Source organism: Marmota marmota, unplaced genomic scaffold (genome assembly GCF_001458135.2).
Source record: "Marmota marmota marmota unplaced genomic scaffold, marMar, whole genome shotgun sequence".
Taxonomy (NCBI): domain Eukaryota; kingdom Metazoa; phylum Chordata; class Mammalia; order Rodentia; family Sciuridae; genus Marmota; species Marmota marmota.
This window is the reverse complement of record NW_025999842.1, coordinates 43364855-43388362: the sequence shown is the minus strand read 5'-3', so window position 1 is coordinate 43388362 and position 23508 is coordinate 43364855. Positions and strand designations below refer to the sequence as shown.

General features: G+C 36.9%; 1 protein-coding gene across 3 annotated transcripts in view; it reads right to left on the bottom strand.

Moving 5' to 3' along the window:
- Positions 1–5739: 5739 nt before the first annotated feature.
- Ncoa7 (nuclear receptor coactivator 7) overlaps positions 5740–23508 on the bottom strand; it is a 148133-nt gene continuing 130364 nt past the window's right edge. For 2 of the 3 annotated variants that reach the window (XM_015500958.2, XM_015500965.2), the window contains exons 11-16: positions 20064–20211; positions 13978–14103; positions 12314–12466; positions 8850–8945; positions 8403–8476; positions 5740–8018 (exon numbers count right to left, since the gene is read on the bottom strand). In XM_015500958.2, coding sequence (XP_015356444.2) covers positions 7883–8018; positions 8403–8476; positions 8850–8945; positions 12314–12466; positions 13978–14103; positions 20064–20211 — 733 coding nt within the window. In that variant the 3' untranslated portion in view covers positions 5740–7882. Of the gene's footprint in view, positions 8019–8402; positions 8477–8849; positions 8946–12313; positions 12467–13977; positions 14104–15392; positions 16527–20063; positions 20212–23508 lie in introns of those variants that run through there. The other variant, XM_015500953.2, reaches the window with a different exon arrangement.

Below are 23508 nucleotides of genomic sequence, written 5' to 3'. Positions count from 1 at the left end.
GAGGCCATACACCCAGCCAGGCTTTGGGGATATGAGGATGAGTAAGACATGGTTAACCACAGAGGAGCTCCTGGCCACTCTGGTGCCTTTTTTCTAGAGTGGAGGATTGGGGATCATGATGCCTGAGGTAGTAGTGAAGCAGACTGTGGGTATGAGGCAGAGGAGATGTTGTAAAGAGTGGGTAATGCTAGCACACTATTGTGGTTAAGAGGGCAGCTCTGGGGTTAGTCATAACTAAAGATAACTGGGCTCAAACCCTCCTAGTTCTGTGTTTTCAGGCAAGTTTCCTAACTCCTGAAGAATCAGTTTCTTCTTCTCTGAACAGAGATCACAATTTTCCCATTTTCCTTCTGAGGATCTAATAGGATAATGCATTAAAAAGGGAAGAAGCAAAGTTAATGCTAAGTAAATGTTGCCTGTCCTTCTCCTGCTCCTCTTCATCTTCATTATTAATATGTAAATTGTTCCTCAGCAAGGCATTGTGACAGGGTCTCAAGACCAGGCAGGGTTCTACCCATCTGCTTTGCCTACCCCTAGCTTGCTATAAGAGGATGTTAACTTAGGGTAAACATTCAGTTCTTGCCTTAAGACATTTCTTGAAGATGTTGACGTATCTTGAAGGGATGACTAGAGACCCATGCAAAGTGAAACTGATTTTGAGGAGGCTATTTTGAGATATTCTGAAGTATGAGGGGAAAGTAATTCAGCATAATCTTAGCAAGAGAAAACACTGTTTAGATAAGGTGGAAGATGCTGTTAATGCATTATTAATTTGGAAGGTATTTAAGTGAGAAATAAAAATAATGCTAAATAAATTTAACTTGATCTAAAAAATTATAGCCCAGAAGTTATAAAGGAAGTGGTTGATAAATCTGATTATGAAGAAATGGTAATAATATATATATATATATATATTAAAAAAACCTCTTCATGTGTGAAAAAAACATGTATTTTAAAAATATAAGTTGAGAAAAATCTTTGCAATATAAATGACAAAGGGCTACCTGTGACTATAAGAAGAGCAGTTATAAATCAGTAAAATGATGATGAACAGCTCAGTAGAAAATTGGATTAAGGACATTGATAGTTTTTTAAAAAGGCGTATTCATATGTAGTACGTACGGGAATAGGTTCAACCTAATTCATGACTAAAGAATGAAAATTAAAACAAGTTACCATTTGAGCAAAGAATAAAAAAATTGACATAATTAGTATTGTTGAGGCTGTGAGATAACTGCTTACCTTACTCATACAGTGAGAAAACTGCTTACCTTGCTCATAGCTCTGGGCTATAATTTTTTTAAGGAGGAACAATTGACAATATCTTTTAAAATAAAAAGTGCATACATTCTTTGACTCAGTGATCACAATTATCCTACAAATATATAGCATATTAATGGACAAAGCTCTGGATGAGGATATTCACTAAGAAATATTGTAATAGCCAATAACAACAAAAAAGTCCATTAATGAAGGACTATTTAAGCCATGATAGACTAATGCAATGAAGAATGAAGTCTACATATACTGATAAAAAGTGTTGATAGTATTTTATTAAATTAAAAAGGCAAACTGGAGAACAGTGTGTGTAGTATGCTTCTGTTTATATGAAGAACATATATATCAGCTTATTTATGCACAGAAATTCTCAAGAAAGGAACATAAAGACTTTTGTGATTATTACCTCTGAGAACATAGGGAGGGAAACATTGCCTTTTACTGAATTCTCTTCTATGCTATTTGAAAATATTTCCGTGAACATGTGTTATTTTTATAAGAAAAAAAGATGAGACAAAGCCTTAGTTAAAATATCTAAAGAGCAAACGAGAGCAATTGCAATATATCTGAAAATAGTTTTCAGCATTAAATAAGTTGCTATCTTAGAAGATGAAGTCTCCTTTGTAATTGTCATATCATTAGGTGATCCCTCCATTAGAAAGAGTAATTGAATAATTTGTAAATTTAAAACCTAGTAGTGGTGACATTATACTATTTAAGTGCTTTAATCATCATACAATCATGGAGTGCTTATTATTATTATATTACAGATAAGGAAAATGAAGCACAGGGAGGTTAAATAACAAAGCTAGTAAGCTAGCTACTAGCTAGTAAGATCTAGAGCTCACATTCAAACCTAGGACATCTGGCTATATAGAGAATCCATACCTTAACTGCTATGCTTTGCTGCCTCTTGAAGTCTTTAGAATTTTTTTAGCTTTACCTGTATGATCTAACTATAGGATCTGCCAAAAGAGACCCATGTCATATATCCACAATTCTCTGGCATACTTCCAGGTCAAACCTATTTACTTTTCTAATCCTTTATAGAATCTAATAGAGAACAAGATGCTATAAGGAATAATACTGGGCCTTGTTAGGTATGGAGTAATAATGAGACCTTTTAATAGCTCTCAAGGTCAATATAACATATCTTTGTAGAAATGTTATTATTTTTTTAAATTTAGTTTTCAAAGATGAAAGGGTTTATCTCAGTTGAGATCCATCAGACATGGAAGAGTTAGGTGCCAAGCACTACCATGGAGATTGAAGCCCAAACTGATTGGGTGAATTCCAATGTCTACAGAATGAACCAGGCATAGTAGTGCATGCCTATAATCCCAGCAAATCAGGAGGGTGAGGCAGGAGGATTACAAGTTCAAAGCCAGCCTCATCAATTTAGTGAGGCCCTAAGCAACGTAAACCCTGACTCAATATAAAATTAAAAATGGCTGGATTGTGGCTTACTAGTCCAGCATCCCTGGGATCACCCCCTGGTACTTCAATAAATAAATAAATATTTAAGGTTGGTTTTTTTTTTTTTTTTCTGAAAAGGCACAATTAGAACTGCCTTATCATCAGCTATAGTTTGAATCTAGAAAGGCTCCCCAAAGGCCCACGTATTAAAGGCTTAGTTCTCAACTTGGTGCTACTGAGAGGTGGTAGAAACATTAAGACGTGGGCCCTAAAAGAAAGTTGTACATCATTGAATGTAGGCCCTTGTAGGGGACTTTGAAACTATGGACTCTTCCTCTTTCTCTTTTGTTCTGGGCCTTGAGGTGAATGGGATTCCTGTGCTACACATTCTCTTCTCTGGTATACTGCCTCACCATAGTTGCCAAAGCTACAGGGTCACTTAATCATGAGTGGAAACCTCCAAAACTGTGAGCCAAAATAAAATTTTTTCTAAGTTGGTTATCACAGGTATTTGTTGGAAAATGGGAAGCCGACAATTATATCATCAAAGCTTGTTGAAAGTGAATGTGTATCTTGAAGGCGTTTCTTGTTTTCCTCTGGGTTATGTTAAACTAGAGCAGGGTTGCCTTTTGTAACCCTAGAAGTGAAGGGCTCGATCAAATGTGGGCCCTGGTCAATGGGTAAATAAGACACAACTGAGGCTATCTAATAGTCTCTCTTCTATGGTTCTAGATTACCCTTCATTCTAACAGGTTGATATAAAAACCTTTCTACATGTATACACAAGTTCTCTAAGTGTACATGTGGCCAGTGGGCATACCAGCTGGCACACTTGGTAAGGACAATTGGTCACTAAATGGCCCTGTGAGAGGCATTCTCAGTAGTTCCATCACTTTGAGATCAACTGAAAAATACTGTAAGCACTGTTTTTCTTTCTTGTGCTCCATCATGCATGCATTGTGGCGAGTGCCTTGAGCAGTGGAATGTCCTAAATAGGCACAGAACATGTGTGATGGCCACACCAGGAAGACTTTACATGAAACAAGGTCTGGCACTAGGATAAATTTTCTAGAGATTAGAGATGGGGACCAAAGGTCTTATGAAGATTCAATCTTGCAATATGGAAAGACTCCCAGAGTACTCAGCTCCCTGATTTCTTTACAAATGGAGCTCCTAAATAGTAAGGGACATATTAATACCTTAGGTGGGACCAAGCTACATGAAGATCTGTAATGGAACTAAATCCAAGTGTTTGGAACTAAAGTTCTCTTTTGGTGAGGGATTTGTTGTCTCATGAAATAAGAACTGGCAATAACAGCTGATCTAGAGCTGTGCTAAGAGTTGGGGCTCAATAGTAGAGTACTTGCCTAACATGTACTAAGCCTTGGGGGTTGATCAAAAAAAAAAAAAGGCTGTGTTGTTCAATACATAGGCAGCTATTTAAATTTAAATAAATTTAAATTTAAAAAAATAGAAAACTCAGCCCTTCAGCCACACAAGGCACATTTCAAGTGTTCAACGCAAGTATGGTACCTAGTGTCTATAATAAAATGTCTATAGTGAAAATCTGTGGAACATTTCTGTCATTGGATGTTCTACTGGGCAGTGCTAATCCAAAAGAAAGACAAAAGTCCCAAAGATATTCTATCAAGAAACCCCATTTTAATGTACTGATGGACCAGATTGTGGAGTCCCTAAGTACCACTAGAAATTTTGAGATAGAAGAGAATAAGGACATTTGAGTTTGGAGTGACTGGTGAAGCCTAATTTTCTAAGCTAACACACCTTCTGTTAGTGGGTCACTTTGGATAAAGTGTATAGGCAAGGAGGTGAGAGCAGAGATGTGATGCCCCGAGGTTAAGGTTTCCCCTGAATGAGGCAGAACTTGTCATGATTGGGCAGATAGAAGTGGTCAGAGACACTTCTTAAACTTCCATAGGGGCAAGTGTGGTTGCCCTTATTTTAAAGCTTCTGGAACTTCCTTTGACTTCTGACCTCTTTACCTTTCTCTGCCTGATTAAATCAGTAAAAATAGATTAGACACCCTAAGAAGAACATCAAAATCTTAGCACTCTTTTTTGCTTTAAGAAATTCTAATGCCTTCCTCAGAAGGAGTGTAGTTCTTGTTAGTTTTGTTTCATTTGTCTCTAAAACTTTAAAAGGAACCAAGGAAAGGGAACTTAAATCAAGGGTGGTAGTCACAAGTTCAGGTGTCCCTGGTGGTGTGTAACATAGGGATGCATTTAAATAATTTCCAACAGATTCTAAAGAAACCTTTGGTTGCCTCCTCCCACCCCAGTTCTTAGATATTGATTTATGAACAAGTTGCTTGGGGTCTTCATCTTTAGGAGCTAGATGGCAGAAAATTTATCAGAGGGTAAGGTGACTCTCATAGAAATTAGGAATCAGGTTGAGTCAGATGTTAAAAGAAGGTCATTATTCACAGAATAGCTGAAAGGATTAAGAACAGAGAAGAAACTTGATAGAGGAAGCCCAGAATTGTCTTTAGTACCTATAATAAGAGCAGTTTCCATGAACTGATGGGAGAACAAGGAGGGTGGCTACCAGAAATTAAGAGGGAGTTTCCAGGGCAGCAATGAAAACATAAGCTCTGAACCTTGTTTAGTCTTGGATATTTCATCACCTCTCACAATATGAAAAACTTGAGTACAGTCATGCTTCATCAAGTTGTGTACAATGCATCAACTTTGCAGATACTGCACTTTTTACAAATTGAAGGTTTGTGGCAACTCTCCATCAAGCAAAGTCTGTCAGTGCCATTTTCCGGACAGCTCAGTTAATCATTGGTATTTTCAGCAATAAAGAACTTTTAATTAAGTATATACATTGTTTTAAACATATTGCTACTGCACACTTAAAAGTCTACACAATTCTGAAATCATAAATCTTATATACACCGGGAAATAAAAAAATTCTTGTGACTTGCTTTACTACACTTGTCTGGAAGCGTACTTGCAATATCTTGGAGGTAGGACTTTACCCAATAAATACTAGGTAAATGAAACCTCAGGAAAGAAAATCACACTGAATGCATAAATTCCTTTATTGAAAATATTGGGATAGCACTGCATTACATATAGTCAGTATCCATAAATGAAGGGCCACACATTTCTGATTGGACAATACTGTTTTAAATAGAGAACACAACATTTGGATATGCTCTCACAAGTATAGTATCATGGACTAAACTAGGTAAGAGTGAACTATATGCAAAATGAGCATTTTGTTTATTAATAGCATATGGTTGCAAATGGCATACATGGTAAACATGATCATCATGAGACATTCCTAATATCTCACACCAACTTATTTTTAATAAGAAGATTAAGATTAAACCGCCAATATGTTTATCAAGAATTCTCAGTATGAAAACTGGATAAAAAGTATGCCTGGGCTATGGATTTAAAATTTTATAGTATTCCTTTAAATTTGCATGGAATGAGAACATAGCACAATAATTGTTGATCTGATAAGAGGCCATTGGACAGTTTGTTCTCTTACAAATAGCCTAAAATGGGGAACTAAAATAAGAGAAATATTCTAAGAACTGCTTTTTTTTAATGCAAATATGTAAATACTGCTTGTTATAAATTTTTCCTTTCAAACATCACTGTGGAAATAATTTGTGACATACCTCTTCTCAGCTTTGGCTATTATTTAATTTTTTTCCATTAGTAGTCTTTGGTTTTCATAAAAGTCTAGCAATTAATAAGTTTTTTTATAAGGCTTTATTATTATTTTTAATAAAAGAGGTTCTTTGATGTGAAAATGAGTTCACATTAAAAAATAGGTTTTCTTTTTTATTCCAATTTTGGTATAAATGCATTTCTTTGCATTTTTTCTCAAATAAGAGTCTAAAACCCAAGACAATTGGTCCAATTTGACATTTTTTCATCTGATTTTTAAAAAAGCAGAAATTAAAACACTCCCTTTTAAAATAGAGGCCTGCTCATTAATGTAAACGTTTGGGGGAGAAATTGTGCAAAAGAACACTATGAAAATAAAGTTTTTGTTATCAACACATATGGTTTTATAAGAAACATAATTTTTTTCAGAAGCAAGTTTTGTTTTAAGTCTGGGTTCATAAAGGTTTCCATTTCTATAAATGTCAAGAGATGGTATATTCTGCTTTACATGAATATGTTCGGGTAATTTAAAATGTACCTTTGTAATCATCAAATAGAAAGCTGGCCTAGGGTGGCACATGCCTGTAATCCCTGTGACTCAGGAGGCTGAGGCATGGGGATAGCTAGTTCAAAGCCAACCTCAGCAACTTAGCGAGGCCCTAAGCAACTTGGCAAGACCCTGTCTCGAAAAAAAAAAAAAAAAAAGGGGTTGGGGATGTCGCTCAGTGGTTAAGTGCCCCTGAGTTCAATCCCTGGTACCAAAAAAACAAAACAAAACAAAACAAAAAACAAAAAACAAAAAACCTGACTATTTCTATAGTCAAATCAATAAACATTGGTAATGGGCTTTTAAAAATTTAGAAATATATATACTGCTTAAGACCTATCACCCTAAACAATCAGGGCAAAAAAAAATCAATATAAAATTATATAAATCAAACAGACTTGTTCCCAAAACATAGCACAAATGTATACATTTATTTATTTCAAGATTTGACATATTAAAAGAAAAAAAAAAACCTGCCAACATATTTTAGACAATACACTAGAAATAATAAATAAAACTGTTTTTTAAAAAAATCATATATATTCCCTTTAAGTGCTGTGTCCTTTCAATTTTTCTAAATGAGACTAACCTTTTCCATGACAAACAATAGCTGTACATTTTGCAATGAAAATTTATGCTGATAAATACACAAGGCATGGATATATTTCCACAGTATCTTTTTTTTCACAGTTACCAAAAATAAAAATTGCATTCAACTCATATAAACACTCCAATTCCTCACTGTATGGATTTGAAAGAAGTGGAAGAACAAAGTCTTTGAACAATCTGGACTTCAAATTTCTTTCTTCAGTGTCTGCCCTCCACACGTACCTTTCAGGATCTTTTTGCAAAGTTGACCATGCTCTGAGATGATGGCAGAAAGAAAGCATTGTGGGATGAGGCAGCCTGGGCTGGGGCTTCATTTTCCAGCCAGCTTTAGGAGGGCTGATCCAACCCAGTCTTTTTAATGTTATATTTTAAGGCAGTCCAAATTTCACTCAAATGTCCACACTTCTAGGTCCTGCACAATGAAGTCTTCCTTTTTGGAAAGAATGTCATTATTGAAGGTGCTGCATGAGTTGCTTCGTCCATGGTATAAATCAGCATCTAGCCATAAACCAAATCTTCCCCTGAAAACAAGTTAAAGGAAAAAAAGGGAAATACACTTAGATCTTACATGGCATATTTTATGTTCTCTCTTGCCTCTTCTTTCCTTTATGCCACAGACAGTAAAAACTCTAAATTGCTTGCAAAATAAAGGCCCTCATTCCTTCATTTTGTTTAAATGACCTGTCTTTCCTAAAAGACATGGGGTAGTCATTTCTCAACTAGGTACATGAACACATGATTTTTATCTTTGATTAATTAGGATAGTGTCATGTGTTAGTCCACTATCCTAATTAATTAAAGCACATGAACTAGCAAAAAATCTGCTGACACTGAGGTTTTGGTTAACTGGGTCAAAACAGACTCTCACAGGTCAAGTGGTAAAACAATGACAAAGAAAACCTTACCCTCCACCACCAAGTTCTAAAGAACTTATGTCTCCATTGATAAAATATGAGTTTTCTCCACTCCACTTAAAGACCTTGGGGTAGAAAACAAAATAGAGAATAGACATTTTATTCGGGAGAAATAGCAAACACAGAATCTTAAATAGAACTATTATGTGGAAGGGAGCCACCCACCTCCCTTTGATGGAGAAGGCTCCTGATTATCAGACCTGGCCCATACAGAAGGAGACCTCCAAAGTGTAACAAAGTAGGAAGGACCTTTCAGTTACATGCTGGTATAATCTGCATCCCCTCCCTGGTTCCCACACTCCCAAGGCCAGGGACCCTAAGCAGTTTGTGTGCTACAATCATGAAGTGCTGACCCAGGCTGAAGTGAGTTCTTAAGTTCATAGGACAGTCCTTGCCACTCCCACTACTAAGGAATCAAACATTTCCCCCATCAGGTACCTTGAAATTAGGGCTAAATGTGTAGAGAAAAGTTTCGCCTGTGCCATAATAGTGGTCACTGAACTTGAAGGGATGAGTTGCATATGCTCCAAAAATCTGTCAAAAGAAAACAAATGTGTACTTTAAAACCTAAGCCTCCCATAGAAAGGCTTTCTGAAATATATTTTTTATACGATCTTGTTTTAAGATGTAATTACACCTCTTCCAGCAAAGATTTTACTAAATTGGAGCTCTTGAGTAAAAAAGACCACCAAACAAAAGAATCCACCAAATGTCCCCATTTTTGATTGGAACCCAAGTGGCCAGGCTTCCTGGTGTATGGAAGAGCCATCAGAGAAGTCAGAGAACTTGTTTGTCCAAGGCCCACAAGTTGCTTCAATCTTAAAAGACTGCCAAAGTCTACTACAGAGACAAATTTCCTTTACAACATATTGGGAACATTAAACAAGATGATGATGTGTCTTGCACACAGAAATGCCTGCTTGGGAGAAAATGGTCACATCTCTCATGTATTTTATAAGTAGAATTATGGCCAGACATTCCCCAGCAGAAATAAATTTCCTTCCCCTTGATTTGTAAGAACAAATAATTAATATGCTTATTGATATGCTTAATAAAACTACCACCTAAACATGATGATCAATATATCTTAATTTGAGATAACTTTTAATGAAAAAGTAACTTCATAATTCTATGGGCTTTAAAGGTGAACTAGATGTGTTTAAATCAATGATTCTTCTGCTTTTTCATACTGGGAGGCTGGAAGGATAGGTAAGTTACATGAGGAACAGCATTTTCAGAATATGTATGGCCATAGCCTCAGTACTTGCAGGGATGGGGGCTGGCAGTGGTGAGCATATCTATTTTAAAAATGTCTCTAGGTGATTCATGTATACCTTCTGCTTCAAATCCCTCTGTAGAAACATTGCTTTAAATGAAGGTTATCTGAAAAATTTCTTAAAAAATTTTAAAAAATTATTTTAATGTGATCATAACCACAGTATGCTCTCTTCTTTACCAATTACACTTGAAATACTAAATATTGGGTAGAACAAAAGTCTAGAAACTTTCTAACCAATGTTATTCATACTTCCTATTACTACATTTTTCTGTTAAAAACAAAGAAAAAAAAACATTAAAATCTGTTTCACTTTCTTCAGAGATCTTTCAGTAACAGTACTAAAAAAAATAACACGAGGTATCTCTTTTTAAAGACATGGTGCTAAAATATGATAAGATGGGCAATAGCCATAAGTGGAAAATGGGTTCCTTTCTGACAAATCAACAGAAAAAGATATCCTTACTCTCTGACCTCTGCAGGATTCTAAATAATTATATTCTTCCTTAACTATAATTTTTTTTAGCCAACATGCAAATTCATTTAAGGACTTGGATATTATTATCCACTGGATAATACTAGGAAATTACTGTGATTTTTTTTTTTTTTTTAGATCTATAGCACTGTGGCTATATAGGAAATGTCTATTGTCTTTTTTCCTGTTCATTTATTTAGGAAGAAACTCCATCAAACAAGTATATAATAGTATTATTGGATCTACGTCACGTCATATAAAAATGTAATATTTTTAGCAATAACAGAATAAACTCATCTACAGAAATATATGAAGACAATCAAAAATGATAAAATGAAGGTTAATATAACAAAACCTATAAGTGTATATTTATTCTTTTTTTCTCAACTATAAAATGTAAATTAGTAATCATAGCAATTTATTTTTGGGTTTGGATCTACTATATCAATGTATAACAAACAGCACTACAGTAAGTGGAGAGGTGTAACAGAGAACCAAAGAAGTGACATTTCCACACCTCAGTAAAATTAGGTTAGTATAAATCAGGCGCCATGTTACTTGTCTGACGATTGTTTTCTTGTTTTCAACAATGATTTGTGCTATAAATTACTCCACAGTCCAATTCAGTTACATTTAGGTGTCTTTGCAGGGGCAGTTTCTTTGGCCAGTCTATGGAGTTTATCCTGATTCTAAGAAGATTCTCCTTAGCTGTCTTTTATCCCAGGTTCTCTCTAGTAAACCAGACTGTCTAGTTCAGGTTGTTGCCTTCACAGGACTACCAGCTTCCTTTTCATTGTTTACCACCAAATTTTTCATTGTTTTCTAGGGTGGGACTTGAACTTCCCTATACTTATTTAAATAAGTTTCTTGGAGATAACTTCAGAGCTCTGTTTTATAGCCTGACTCTTCCCCTGTGAAAAATCTCCAAGTGACTGCTCTGGAGCTCAGTCTAGACAATAGCCTGCTTTTCTCAGAGGAATAATCCTGCTTTATGAGCAAGGTGCTGGGCAGAGACAGTAGGCTGTGGTCTTGGCTTGCCTTGCCTATGGTGCAACTTCTGCCCTATGAGCCAAAACAACAGGACCAGAAATCTCTAAATTCAGCCTGCCATGCCATCGAACAGCCCTGTGAGCAGTGGCTGGATGGAGGAAGAGAGCCTTCTCCCTGCCTTTAGGCCACACTTGCCTGGATTTAAGTCTCCGATACACAGATCTCAGGTAGGGAATAAGAAGTGCTGGGAACCTACACTTAGAGGGGATACACCACAGCTGGGAGAAGAGGGAGTCCTGTCTTTTTTGGCCATGTGTGCCTAGAGTAAGCTTCCAACAATCTGCACTGGGGATTATGGGGCAGGAAGTAGGCTGTGTCACAAGTGGCAAAACACCTGAATACCACACAGATCAAACTGAAATAAATGAAGATCAGGCTCGACTTGTCTTTCTTTTAAGACATAATAGACTGACCGGGTAGTAAATGAAGGAAGCCTCATACTCCAAGTTGATTTGAGGGAAGAGCACACTGAAGAGTGGATGGTGGGGGGTAATACTTAGATTTAACCAGGGCCTCCTAGAAAGGTCAGCTGTAACTGGTGACAATGCAATTAGGAATGGCACAGAGGATTCCCTGATGCTTCTTTAACAGTTGGGCCCCTGGGCATGACACACTGAGGCTTTGACAAGCTCCCATCACAGCCACAGCAGGCAAGTTTTGTGGGTGCTACTTCAGTCACTTGAAAAAAAACTCTGGTGTGGCACTGGAACTTATTTCTGAAATTGTCCCCAAATCCAGACCTGACTTTTCTCAACTTTTCAGCTTTAGGTTATTGAATACCATTATATTTTCCTACTCCATGGTCAGCATAGGAAAAAAAAATTCCTTAGAATGTGACTATACTTAGAGATATGTTCCATTTTCTTTTTAGAAATGATTATGAAGTACATAGGGGTGCAATGACATCATGATTGGAATTTACTTCAAAATACCTCGGGAAAGAAAAAACAAAGATAAAAGAAAGAGAAGCAGCACACATGGCAAAATCAGGCTAACTGTGAAATGTGGGTGAGGAGAACTCGTTGTACTCATCTCTCTTCTGTTGAGTAGATTTGAAAATTGACACTAAAAAGTGTTCTCTCTGAGAGAAGCAGGACTCACCTGATTATCCATATCTTTGATGACCAATAGGACTGGACTATCTAGTGATGCTGATTTCCGATAGAGAGTTTTCAAGCTGGTTCCATGCTCTATGGTACTGTAGGCCAGTCTCCACGGATACCCTTGCACCCTTGCTGGAAGGCGTCGGGCCAGCTGCCAGTACAAGAAGATGCAAACAGACAATTCAACCACAAATCAGCAAATGACTTGCAAACCCGTATGCCTGTGGTTCAAACTCAAAGTTTTATATTTACTTATGCATTGCTTGGTCTATGGTGGTAAATATTTGCCACCATAAACCAAGAAAGAGAATGGAAAAAAATCATTGCTTTAAAGCATTTACTTTGGCAGGGAGGCTGCTCAGAGGATGCTTCTCCCCTTGGTGCCTGACTGTAGGTTCCTATGCTACTGAGGTATGCTGTTTAATAATAGGTATATGTTCTGAGAAATGTGTTGTTAGGCAATTTTGTGGTGATGTGAGTATCATCAAGTGTACTTACACAAACTAAGATGCCTGCCATTCACTAGGTGATATAATCTTAGGGTACCATGTCACACCTGCAATTCGTCATTGACTGAAACTTTGTCATGTGGTATGGGACAAACTTTCGAAGACACTGATCAAGGCAGGTAAGGAAGTATGAACTAGACACATACTCTTTTTCTATATCACAATCTGACTTTTAACAAATAGTTCATACTTTTCCAATGGTTCTTTCTAAACTTTCACAGACTCAGAACAGCTCGTGGCAATTATGGCTTCCCACAGATCTGATAGCAACAAAACACAGGTGCCTTATGTTAGATGTCAGAGGTTATCTGTCCACCTTGTACCTGCACCTTTCACCCACATCAATATTTAGCTTAAACTTAGCTGCCATAAATACCAATGATGTATATGTCTTCGAAAATATCATGAAAGGAAGTGATGACGTGCTGTCTTTAGAATGTTTCAAATCAGTTCCAGACACTGTCAGCATGAACCCTACCTATATTTAGCTCCATGGTAAATTCTCTTGATTTTCCTGGGCCTTCACTGGCTCATTTGTAAACTGAGGAATTGAACTTGATGACTCTTTAAGTTCTGTGAAATTCAGGTTTCTAAGCTAACTGACAAAAGAATTACAAGTGATTTCCTACCAAAGTTCAGATATAAGAACATAATAACATCTCATAAAATACAATTACCAGATTTTCAGAAAACAAAATCGCAAAGAAAATGACAGAAAAAGAAAAATTCTTTCTAGGGTTAGGTGTTTTCATAAAAGCAAGAAAGTATACTTGCTATATTAATTTTATTGAGCCCTATAAATAATAGCCATTAGAACTCTGCAATAATCGCTGGGATAAATTTGGATCCTTTTAGGACCTTAGTAGGACACTTATATTTCTTTGTAAGATAAGAAGTAACTTTTCCTTTAGATATGAGAGAAGGGTATTCATGTCTGATCAGTTGCTTATACTCCCAGAAAGGCAGTGGAAAAGACTGTTATAATTTTTCAGAAGCAGAGAAGCTCAGGCTGGCCTTGGTTAGGACTTCACGTTCCTCCCTTCAGCCCTGGCTCATCCCTCAGCAGGAGTGAAAAGAGCAAATGCAGTCAGAGATGGGGAGTATCTTTGAAGGCCTAGCAGACCCTCATCCCAAGTCCCCAGGGAAGACCCACCTGCTCTATGTGCATGTTCTCCAGCAGCGCACTTTGAGGCTGCAGGATTGGTAGCCCCTCCTCCTCTTCGTCCTCATAGTAGCTGCACGTGCTCTTCCTGCGCTTCGCCTCCTCAACGGTAATGATCTGAGGCAAGGAAAAAACAACCCAAGACAAAGATGACTTTTCCTCAACTGAGAACAAAGCTATCTTGGATACCTGACTGACTGAAAAGGGAGAGTTTGGGTGGCAGGACATAAGTTAAACAGCCATTTGGGGAAATGGTTAATTTTTTGATTCCAGATCAAATGCAGAACTTAGTTCAGCTGAGGCACTTCATATGTATGAATTAAAATCACCCATTTTCCAGTTTTGCTATTGCTGCTGATTGCTCATTCCTTGCATGAGAGCTGTTTATAACTCCACGAGCAATTTATACCCTTGAAAATGGTCGAAATTATTCTTCTTTAGCCTGCATCTAAATTTAAATTGCCAAGGAAATAATCAGAGATCACTCAGTGAGTAAGTCTTCTATAAATAGGGAGTTTGGAACAATAAGGACAGTTTTTAATCAAGGTTCTTGGTGTTTTCTCTCAAGGTTGTGCACATAGCAACCAAGCCAGATAGAAATAACAGCTACCAGGAACAGCAACAGGAGAAGCATGAAGCTTTGCTCTAAATTACAACCAGGTTACAAATATTACATACAGTTCAGAAATGGCCAAAGTATTTTTCCCTTCTAAACTGAAAAACATTATATTGTATACAACACTTATTGTATAATTATAGTCATCTTTATAAAATACTATAGTCCTTCTTGCTTTAAAATACATTTTTTTTTGTCCCTTTTAAATTCTGGATAAAACACTAAATTCTTTTAAAATTAAATTATATCAGACAGCTAATTCATCCAAATGCCTAATTACAAGCATTAATGACTTTTGTATTATAGAGAAAAAGCATTTAAATGTCATCTAGTGAAAGTTGTTAGATAATGCATTACTCAATTTCCAAACCACACAGTGACATATACAAAGTACCCACAGCCATCTGGGCCAGATTTCTGGTAGGGAAATTAGCTTATAAATTTTACCATCTTCTGGAAGAGAATCTAGGTAGAGAGAACACTTCCAAAGAAGCACAACCAGCATTTTAAATGTATTAAATAAAGCAGCATGTTTTTGGTGAAACTTATACTTATCATAGCTATAAAATAAGGCTGTAGAATGAAAAAAAACCCCTCAAATATGGATTTCTGATTCACAGTGAAAGAGGCAACCACAGTATATCCATATTCACAACAAATAAATTGACCAGCTCTGGTTGAAATGCTAGCATAATCCTCTCTCCTTAGAACGAATGTGAAAACATACTGGAGTGGCAGATCAGTGAGAATTCAGCACCTTATTATCCCTCAAGGACACACTCCAACCTACCTTCACAAAAGGCTCCTGGTCAGGTTTGGCACAATAGAAAATCTGAATGTCCAAGGGCAATCGTGGGTCTCTCATTGTGACCGTTGAGAAGTGTAGCCCGTCTAACGAGGAACAGGTTTTTGCTCTCTGCTTCCACACCAGACACTGGCAGGCACGCTGAGCTACAACTGTTTTTCAGTATCTAGCTTCCTGATTAAGTTTCTGTTTCCCTTAGGAGGAGGTTCAACATTTCTACAGGAACACGCCCAAATTAGGATTTACAGAGAACAGACTTCCTGCCAGGCAGAGCATGAGACTGTAAAATGACACTTTCACCTTTGAAATGGTGGTTTCCTAACAGTGCAATAAAACCCTATTGTTTGAGAGTGGTTTTTTTTTTTTCTTCCTTCATCTTGTCCTTTTTTGCTTAATTGTCCTCTGGCTAACTTTGCTTTTCTCACCCTGACTTTTCAGAGTTTTCTTTCTGCCCCTTCTTTTAGGTTCAACCTCTGATTTTAAATGGTACATCTGTTCCCGGGCATCAGTTTTAATCTCAAAGGAAGGCCAAAAGGGAGCCTTCAATTGATGTCGGTTTATTACAGTTAGAACAATTTTAATCCCAAGTCATGTTCATGGGGTATGAGGGATTTAAAAGAACGGGAGGACATCTGGTTTATATGAGGCTGTGAAAGAGGTCAAATTAAATTCAGATTTACAAAACTACTGGCAAAGTAATATTTATCTTTCTATATTTAAGAATTAGTCTTCATGAACAAAAACCATAATGAGTCCTCCTCTAAAGATCAGATAGCAAGGACTTGGAAAGAAATGTAAAGCACCCCTGGATCAATTTTCAGTGACACTGAAGCCAGAATTAGATAGGCAGTCAGTATAGGTAAATCAAATCAGGTCAGAGGAGGCCAATTTGGGGGAGTCCTGGAAGTTGGAAACTGCCCCCTGAGGGATTGAAATGCCTTCAGAGCCCTTCCTTCCTCTACCTTATCAAGATAACCCGCTCCCGCTCCAACCTGTTGCAAGGTAGCCTGTCCCAGGAATTGTCCCCCCCTACACAGAGCTATAAAGTTGTTAACTAATGTGTCCTGGCCTGCTCCATCCTGCCCTTTCCCCTTCAGTCCACCTGGTTCCCAACTTTTGGCCATCCCACTAAGCATTTCCTGGGCCTAGTCACACATGCAGGAAGGAGAAAGATAAGGGGGAGAGGGCAGGAGAACAAAGGAAGCCTAAAGTATTAAAAGGCAGAACACCTCACTTCTTGGGATACCAGGATACAAGCTATAGCCCCCTTCTCCCTCCCAGGAGAAGTCTATGACACCCTTTTTAAAATAAATCCTGCTTTATATGCTTGCTTCGGAGTGCTTCTCTAATGTTCAAACTTCAACAGGTGAGGGAGCAGAACTGGTCACTGATAACCGGTGGTATCAACCCTGCCAGATCTCAGTGGCCTTTCAGTCTTGTGGACTACTATGGGGATCAGGGTGCCATTGCACGGCCATCCCGGGGCCGGTTATAAAATGGAGTTTGGCAGGTCAATACCCAGGCCCAGGTCAGCCAGAACTGACCCTCGAGGTAGGAGTCTAAACACAAACTGGGGCAGAATCACTCAGATTCGTTGTCAACATGACAGCACTTTCTTCAGTTCCTGGCACTTTATGACAGCTGACATTTGTGAAGTGCTTTCTGTGTGATGTTCACCATAAAAGGTGCTTTGCCAGGCATAGGGACACACTGCAGTCCATAGGCTCTGGTGAATGAGGAGATAGTTGAGAGACAACTGTAAATTAATGAATAAATAAATCCACATGATACGTATGCTAAAAGCTATAGAAACTCAAAGGAAGTGGGGGTCACTTGGGTGTTCTGAGATGCCTTAGTTCACAAAGGAGATGGTACTTTGGTTTGTGAGTAGACAGTAGGGTACGGGGAGATGTGCCAGGTGGAGGGTACAGGGAAAATACAGAGATGGTTTCTGGGTTCACTGTGGCTGGAGACTAGAGAGCAAGGGAAGCAGAGATAAAGGAGGTGGATGAGGTCTGGTGAAAGAGTAAGAGCAGAAAAAAACGAAGAACCCTGAAGCCATGAAGGGCTTAGCACTGATCCTATAGGTTAGCATTTCTAAAACTAAGCTATTCTTCGAAACCATCTAGGAAGGGTCTAGGATTTAATTTAAAAAAAAAAAAAAATCCCCAGGTGTTATTCTAATGATCTGCCAGGTGGGTAACAATTGCTCTATGCAATGGGGAATTAATTACTGAAAGCTTTAAGCATGGCAATATAGGAGCATGCTTGTATATTTATTTATATTTTGGGTACCAGGGATTGAACACAGGGGTGCTAAACCACTGAGTCACATCACCAACCCTTTTTGTTTTAATTTTTTTGGTAGTTGTAGATAGACAGCATGCCTTTATTTTATTTGTTCATTTTTTTGTGGTGCTGAGGATCGAACCCAGTGCCTGCTAGGCAGGTACTCTGCCACTGAGCTACAGCCCCAGCCCCACCCCGCCCTTTTTATTTTGAGACAGGGTCTCCCTAAATTGCTTAGGGCCTTGCTAAATTGCTGAGTCTGGCATTGAACTTGCTATCCTCCTGCATTGGCCTCCCAAGCCGCTGGGATTACAGGCATGTATCACTGTGCCTGGCTGTGCTTTGTGTTTAAATAAGAAGTTAAATAGGTAGCAGGCATATAAAAATGTGCAAACACATACACACACACACACACACACACACACACACACACACACACATATATATATATATATGTATGTATATATATATAAAAGACCTTTCAGAACAAAAAAAGACCTTTCAATATGATGGAGAAAACAACAGAAATCATTAAATACTGCTGGGAAAATGGCTATTAAGAGTATCATTTAAAAAAAAAAGAATATCATTTACCATACATTTAAATTCTTCACCTCAATCTACAGTTAATTTTTAAATTATATATATATACACACACACACATATATATTGTGATATGAAATAATAATAAATAAATAATATATTTATTTATTTATTATTATTTCATATCACTATAAGGATAAACATTCATGCTTGATAACAAGTATAATAACATCCTAAAGGGGTTTTGTTTTCTATTGCAGTCCTTCAGATACTTTGCCACTGAGTTATAGTTCCAGCCCGAATTTAAATTCTTAATCATAAAGAGTTCAAACAGATGGAACTGTTAAGACTCCTTTAGGAAAATGGGAGAATAAGAGGACATCACAAAGAAGAAAAAAAACAAATGGCTAATATACATTCAAATTCATTCTATCTTTAGTAATCAAGAAAATAAGTATTAAATTATATCATTTCCAAAGCAGCAAAAATTTTCAGAAAGAATAATAGCAATAATAGCAAAAGCACAGTGAGGAGTTTATCTCTTACTTTGTTGGCAATTAAGCAAGTATTATATTAAAAATCAGGAGTGTTAAAAAATTAGTGCCTTTATACCTTCTAATTCTAGGCAACTAAGGAATAAAAAGGATTGCAGATCATCGTATCCTTATGAAGTTTGAACCAACATAAGTTTTCAAGTGGGGAATTGTTAAATAAACTATAACAGAGTCCCAAAATACTATGTAACCCTTAAAATTGAAGCTCTTAAAAGTCTTTACTACTACAATTCTTACAATGTCAGGTGAGAAAATCCAGACCCTTAGCAGTATATAAAGCACAATTCATCTTGCAAAAACAACAACAAAAACAAAAACATGACTCATTCCCTGCCACATCTAGAAAAAAGGTGAGAGCAAAATAGGAAAAAAAAAAAAATCAAAGGAAACATATAAAAGTGCCTAATGTTGTTAGATATTATTTTAAAATTTTCGACAGTATATTTTCCTAAAGTTCTAATTTTCCTCCAATAAGCAGGCCTTGCTTTATAGAATGGAGAGATAAAGCTTGTTTTAAGATCTTGAGTATAGGGGGATGGACTGATGGGCAGATTGGGACTGCAGTGCTGTTCCAAGTTCAAATGAAGGTGCAGAAATCCAGACTTGATTCAGGGGAACCTGCCTAGGGAGTGGTGATGGAGGGGAAAAGAGATCCCACACCACTTAAGGTAAGAATCAACAAGATTCCAACTAGAGGTGACTAGACTAGGTACGATGATGAAGGAGATGAATGTGGTATATTTAGACTTCAGACTCTGGCATTGCTAACTAAAATGGAAATACATGAGAGGAAACAAGTTTTAGAGAAGAATGACTTTTACCTTGGACGTGCTGAGAATCAATACCTGATAGCTTCTAGGGAAGCCAGGATTTTCCTTCTCCACCCATAAAGGTGGAAGAAGACTGTAACAATGGATTGGTTCCAGGTAATGCCAGTGGGTAGAACTTGCATCTGCATTGGGCAGGGGAATCCTGGCCAGTATTTTCCTCATAGTAATTTTGGACTTTTGTCTTCAACATGGAAAGAAAGTAGAGATAAGTAGCCGGACTAATCCAGTTCCTTCTTTCTAGCTATCTTTTCTTTTCCACTGTCACAAGCATTGGCGAGGGTGATGGGAGCTTGGAAAAGGCCTAACTATTGCTTACTTCTCCAGATTGCAGGAGCTCTACCTTCTTGCTAGCCAGTTATTAGAATCCCAATGGAAGGCCATTTTGACTGTGTCCTGCATTTTAGGGACCACAATAGCCTAGTCCCTTCCCACATGCTCACCTCCCAGCTCTTGGTTGTTGGCTCACTGAAGAAGTTGTCGATCATATTCAGTTCTTCCTTTTCCACCACCACAAAGCCTTGCTCTTTGGCATCTTTCCCATAGACATCAGGAGACCACTGAACAAAGAATGTGTACAAATGATCCACCCTGTAAAACATGTTTGTGATACAGGTTAACACCAAGTCTGCTTTTCTAGCAGGTACTAGTAGGGACTTGGGTACATAAAACTATCATTTATCTGCTAGGCAATTCTGTTTTGCTAATTGGGAAATTTCCTGCTGTTGAGATTATCTCTACAAGTGGCTTCTAAACTTGGAAAATAAGAACCAAGAAATGAAAGCAAAAGTCCACAAGCACTGAGAACTATTAAACCTGTCTTTTTAATCTATGGGAAAGATCAAGAGATGGGATATAAAACTGAAAAAAAAGAAAAACATGATATTTACACCAAATATTTCTTCCTCATTGAGTTTTCATTTCATTGGATACTTGTATTCATTGAGAAAAAAATGTTGATCTAAAACCTTAGTTGGGAACAAAGATAAACAATAATCCTGTGGGCCTTCATGTACTATTATAATTTAAAAAAAACATCTCTGATAACTAGAAAGTGTTGGGAATGACACTAGTTATCATTTTAGAATTAGAGACCCAGTTATATTAGCATAGAAATGTACTTTGCTTCTGCTTTCTCTGGTCTCTTACATGTTTAGAATATGGAGTTCTAAAGCATCTCTCCAGGCTTAATCAACAGACAGATGGCTGTTTCTGAGCAGAGACTGGGGGTTTTCGGTTTCAGTGCCTGGGTACCTATGTCTATCACAGCAGGGGAGAGGACAACAGCATCACAGAATTCTTCAAGTCTGTGATTACAAAATAATTCCAACTTGAGGGTATTGTTTGGGATAATGCTACTTTAGGATTAATTTTAAGGAGCTTATAATCATGTCAAAGTATTATCATACTACTAATAGGACTAAAGTAAAAACAAGTGTCACCCCCAAATCTCATATCCCAAGAGATAAAACTGGTTTTAGGTTTCCATGTTCCTCTCTGCTCTTGTCCACAAGTAAACACAGCTAACACACAATTCTCACTGTAACCAGAGACAAGGTGTAACTGTTATATGTAACATTATATCATATTCATTTTACCTCATTGCTGTCTTCCTCTTTAACAGCTACATTTCATGAAATCAATAAATCACATTTAGCCTGCATTTCTGTTGTTAGGATATTTAGCTTGTAGATTTATTTGATTGAATGAATGTGTTTCAATGAATATCTGCAGGCTATACCTTTTACCATCTTTTGAATCATTTCCTCAAGATTAGTTCCCAGAAAAGGGATTAATGTTGGCCAAAGGGCATGATTTTATAGCTCGCTACTGATATTGCCAAATCAATTTTGAATAAAAGACTTGTTTACTCAATGTGAGAGCGGTAGCTTGTATCTAAGTTTCATAAAAACCTTGCTGGACCTTTTCATTTAAAGGAGTTCACTTATTTAAGTTTGATCAACTCACTTTGGATTTCTTTTGAGGTTAAACAATTCTTAGTGTTTTCTTCCTAATTGGAGTCATTCTTTTGTGAATTGACTCCTTGTGATTTGTGGTGTCAATATTTTTCTTTTCAATTTATGAAAGCTTTATGTAAAGTAGACATTAACCACTACCCAAAGTGTTTCCTAAGCAGTTGCTTCTGTTTTTAGAGGAATTATGTCTTTTTTCCCATGGTTTGGAATTACAAATTTTCACATATTTTAAAGGGGTATTTCCTTTCAGAGTTCTCCATCTAAACATGGAAAGTTATTCCCCAAGACTAGATGTGTTATCAGTGTTATGCTCACATTTCTAATAAAAATAAATATGGATATTGATACATGTTATGATTGAGCAGGCATATGATTGTTATGATTCACTTTGGCTAGATAATGGTATCCAATTTTTGGTCAAATACTAGCCTCCATGTTGCTATGAAGATAAATTTAGAGATATAAGTAACATTTAATCACTAGACTATAATAAAGCAGATTACTAGAATTTTTCCTCTAGATTTTCTTTAGACATGAGACTGTAGCATCAACTATTCCCAGGGGATCCAGCCTCCAGGCCTGGCCTCAAAATTTCCACCTTGTCAACCCCACAATCACATGAACCAATTACTTAAAACGTTAACTGCTAGAAGTTGGAATGTGGTAGGAAAAAGACATATTCTCTATCATATATATCTTTAAATTATTTTAATTTTTGCAATAGGCAGTATATATATGATTCAATTTTAATATATATTTAACAAGGCATTCAATGAGAAGCTTCCTTCTCACATTCCTGTCTACATCACAAATAAAGGTGACTACTTTATTCACTTATTATGTGTATTTGTAGTGTTATATATGTAGATATGAATAAATTTTTGTCTTCACTTTGTTTTTAGTATTTTCTATCTTATTTTTTCAGTTGACATCACATGCTAGTTATCTCTCCACATCAATATACTGACAGCTTCCTCATTCTTTCTTTTTATACTTATATAGTATTTTGCCAAGTGAATTTAATGTACTTTATGTAGCCTTTCTCTATAGTTGAATAGTTGGGTTGTTTCCAAGATTGTGCTACAATAAATATGCTATGATGAATTAACTTTGTATGCACCTCATTTCATACAAGTACAGATAAAGCTATTAGATATCTTTCCAGAAATAGGATTGCTTTGTCAAACAAACAATCTGAGTCAATTTTAATTATGTAATAATATAAATCATATAATTTTATAATACCATGTTTTCCTTTATAGGGATCACCTTATTAATAGTTTTCTTCCCAATTTCTGATGAGAAATTAACTGAGAAAACATGAAATAAATCACTAGTGCAGAAAGGCTTGAGAAGTGTAAAATTCTAATTCTTCTAGTTTTCTCAATACTTAACAAGTTGAGTCCATCTTAAATATATTCTGGAGTAGAGTTGAGAATTAAGTATACTTCGCTCTAACTTTTGGAAAAGAAGACATTTATTTTGTATCTGTTCACATGACAAAATATTCAAATATAAAAATCACAAATTACTTGTTGCTAGCTTACTTGTGAGAAAGAGAAAAGCTGCCTTTCCCACCTGGGATCTAGCCCATTACTATTACTATCTGCTAGGCCTTCAGGTTGCTGGAAGTGAGGTCCCTAGTGTTTTCCTGTTGGACAAAAACCACTTCGTAGAACTTTAGTATCAGGTGAGGCCACCCTATGACAGTGACGAATGGAGACAAAAACAAGACCGCTCTGTAATCATTTCTGAATACAGAGAAAAACAAGACACTGTGCAGCCACAGAACAAGCAAACACCCCTTAATCTGAGTACTATAAATGACTGTGCTTCTTTACCAATTACAGCATTAGTCTTGCTAGTCTTGAAACTCCCAAACTTCCTTCTGATGAGAATGGAAAAAAAAAAA